We start from the raw sequence: 2,583 nt of genomic DNA on the forward strand, positions 1-2,583 counted from the left end.
AGTACACTGGAATGAGCAGATCTTTCCTTAGGCCATTGTACTGATCCTCCAGGATTAGGCACTTCTAATATATCCTGAAAGAATAATATTAATGTAATATGCTTTATTAATTAATTATTAAAATGTTAAACTGTAATTAACTATAATAATAACTGTAGATTGTTCATCAAAAAGACTGTGATAGTGACAAAATAATCTACATTGCATTTAATTGACTGCAATTACAAACCCACAATTTACAATCAAATCCCACAATCAAAACCCATTCTACAGTATTAATTAACTCACCACTGATGTCTTAGTGAAACTTATCATATACAGTTTATTACTCATTCCATTATTAGTATCACCTCCAAACATTACTGCAGTGTTATTAGTAACTGGTGTTAGAGTGAAGTCATAAACAGGAGGTGGTCTGTCTCCAGTAACAACAGGAGATATCCATTGATCTAATAATAATGTACAAACATTCATGTACACTTACTTACCACATACACACACATACATTATTGGGCGAAGCCCACTAAAAAGAGTAGTATTCCGTATCTTCTCTATATATCCGCACATACATAGCAATGCAAGATACATGTACATATACAAACATCACACACACACAGATACATGATAATACTCACACACACATAACATGCACATTATAGATACATGTCACATACACACGTCATACATTCATAAATTCTCACATACATTATATGCACTATCATACACAGACACATCATAATGTATGTATTAGTACACACACACACGTCACATATAGACACACACATCACCATCACACACAAACACGACACGCAGAGAAACACTAACAAACACACTTAATTATTAACAATCTGTTTTATGTACATTAATATAAATTATTCAGTTTGAAATACTCATCAACTATTGTGTATCGATGATGAGAATTACTGACCTGATGAAATCCTGTAATAATGTATCTCATTACATCTACCATAAACTGAATACTGAGCATCAGGTTGCTTTGGAGTATTGATAGAAGAGTATCCCTTTCCTCCAATCATTACAAGATAGTCTTCCCCATCAAAATGAACTGATATCATTCCACAGCAGGCCTTCATCATTGGACCATGATCAGAACTAGAAGGAGAGAGTTCCCTCCACTTGAATGAATCCACATTGAAACAATGTAAGCTGTTATGATAACCACCAACACCACGTCCACCAAAATAATATATGTCCTTCCCAATAGCCACAGATGAGTAGGCCCTCGTACCTGGTGGTGGGGTACCAGTAGTAGGTTTCTGGTCCCAAGTACCAGTTGGTAAGTGATACACCTCCATCACATCATAGTGTACTCTAGACCCGAGCCCACCCCACATATATAGGTAGTCTCCTACCTTTACTGTGGAGTGACTATGCCTCTCCACTGGTTGATAGTCTATAGAGAACAAGATGTACCAGTAACAGAGTAACAGTAATATAGTGATGAGTTAGAATAAGGACAGGATACAGAGGAGTAAAGTAAGTGAGAGAGTAAGAGAGACAAAGAATGAATGAAAGAGATACAAAGAGAAGAGAATAATGGCCCTCACTTTTAGATGCCATAGTAGATTATGCTTCTTGCAAAACCAGCCCCACCTAATCAGGCGAGCTAGCTAGCTATAGCCTATAATAATAGCATGCAATGCAAAAAATTAAAGCAGACTGACAGGGTGTGGCTGGAGTGAGCTAGTACAGTAGGGCGAATTCCATTCTAAACCAAGCTCGAAACCAAGTGCATTTATAATAATTTTAGCTTGGATACTTTCTTAGTAGTCAGTGTAAAATTTTGTCAGGCTTATCAGCTCTATGATTATGAATCATTCAGCTAGTCTCGCCCCGGGGTGAGACTATCATTCAGCATCACTATTTAGCTCGCAATATTATTCATTATCATGAAATCAAATTCATTGGACTATCGACTCTATGTAATACACTCTCTCTCTCTCAGTTTTCATCTGCTGGTTGTCTCAGTCCTAGTTCAATCAATAATGATTGTTCCAACTTTAGATAATCTCTATACTCCTACAACAAATGGAGGAATACAAGAAATAAACAAGATTTCTCTCAAATCACTCACAAGTTCATATTTTTCTTCATCATCTTTTTGAAGTTCATTCTTCTTTTCCTGGAAAAAAACATCAATACTTAAAAAAATGAGAGCATATTATAGACAATCTAATTATGTCAATGCACTCTTGATGTTAGGTGTATCAATTATTTTAAATTTGTTAATTATTTTACTTCTTGTTCATCATCATGAGCTGAAGCTTTCTTCTCATCAAGTGCTTTCTTTTCTATTTCTCTCATTCTGTTTCTCTCACTAACAAAATCCAACCTCTTAACCTCTCGATCAAAGAATGACTCCATTATCAGTAACTAATGAAAGGAAGAAAGTTGAAGATAAAATTATAAAAATTATAGTACACATACATGTACCATACATGTACAATACATGTACAATGCATTGTATGAATTTGAAACATTTTAAGACTTGCACAGTAATTAAACAATACTATAAAACATAGTGTATACTTAATGAATCATAAAGTACACATGTACATGTAT

The 2,583-nt window shown here is 34.7% G+C and overlaps 1 protein-coding gene across 1 annotated transcript; it reads right to left on the reverse strand.

The window, feature by feature from the left end:
- Window positions 1-207: 207 nt before the first annotated feature.
- LOC109581867 (rab9 effector protein with kelch motifs-like) lies at window positions 208-1,638 on the reverse strand. The gene is made up of 4 exons (XM_019996336.1): window positions 1,569-1,638; window positions 929-1,414; window positions 330-449; window positions 208-215 (listed from the first exon to the last, which is right to left on the reverse strand). The coding sequence occupies exons 1-4, from the start codon at window positions 1,579-1,581 to the stop codon at window positions 208-210; spliced, it is 627 nt and encodes a 208-aa protein (XP_019851895.1). The 5' UTR covers window positions 1,582-1,638.
- Between the last annotated feature and the right edge of the window lie 945 nt (window positions 1,639-2,583).

This window comes from Amphimedon queenslandica, unplaced genomic scaffold (assembly GCF_000090795.2).
Source record: "Amphimedon queenslandica unplaced genomic scaffold, v1.1 AMPQUscaffold_13412, whole genome shotgun sequence".
In the NCBI taxonomy this organism is placed as follows: domain Eukaryota; kingdom Metazoa; phylum Porifera; class Demospongiae; order Haplosclerida; family Niphatidae; genus Amphimedon; species Amphimedon queenslandica.

What these genes read in the sequence shown, in the direction of transcription:
- LOC109581867 (XM_019996336.1), bottom strand. An exon ending in TTATTACAGGATTTCATCAG is followed by an intron (nt 450 to 928) that starts GTCAGTAATTCT and finishes CATTATTATTAG; the next exon opens with ATCAATGGATATCTCCTGTT.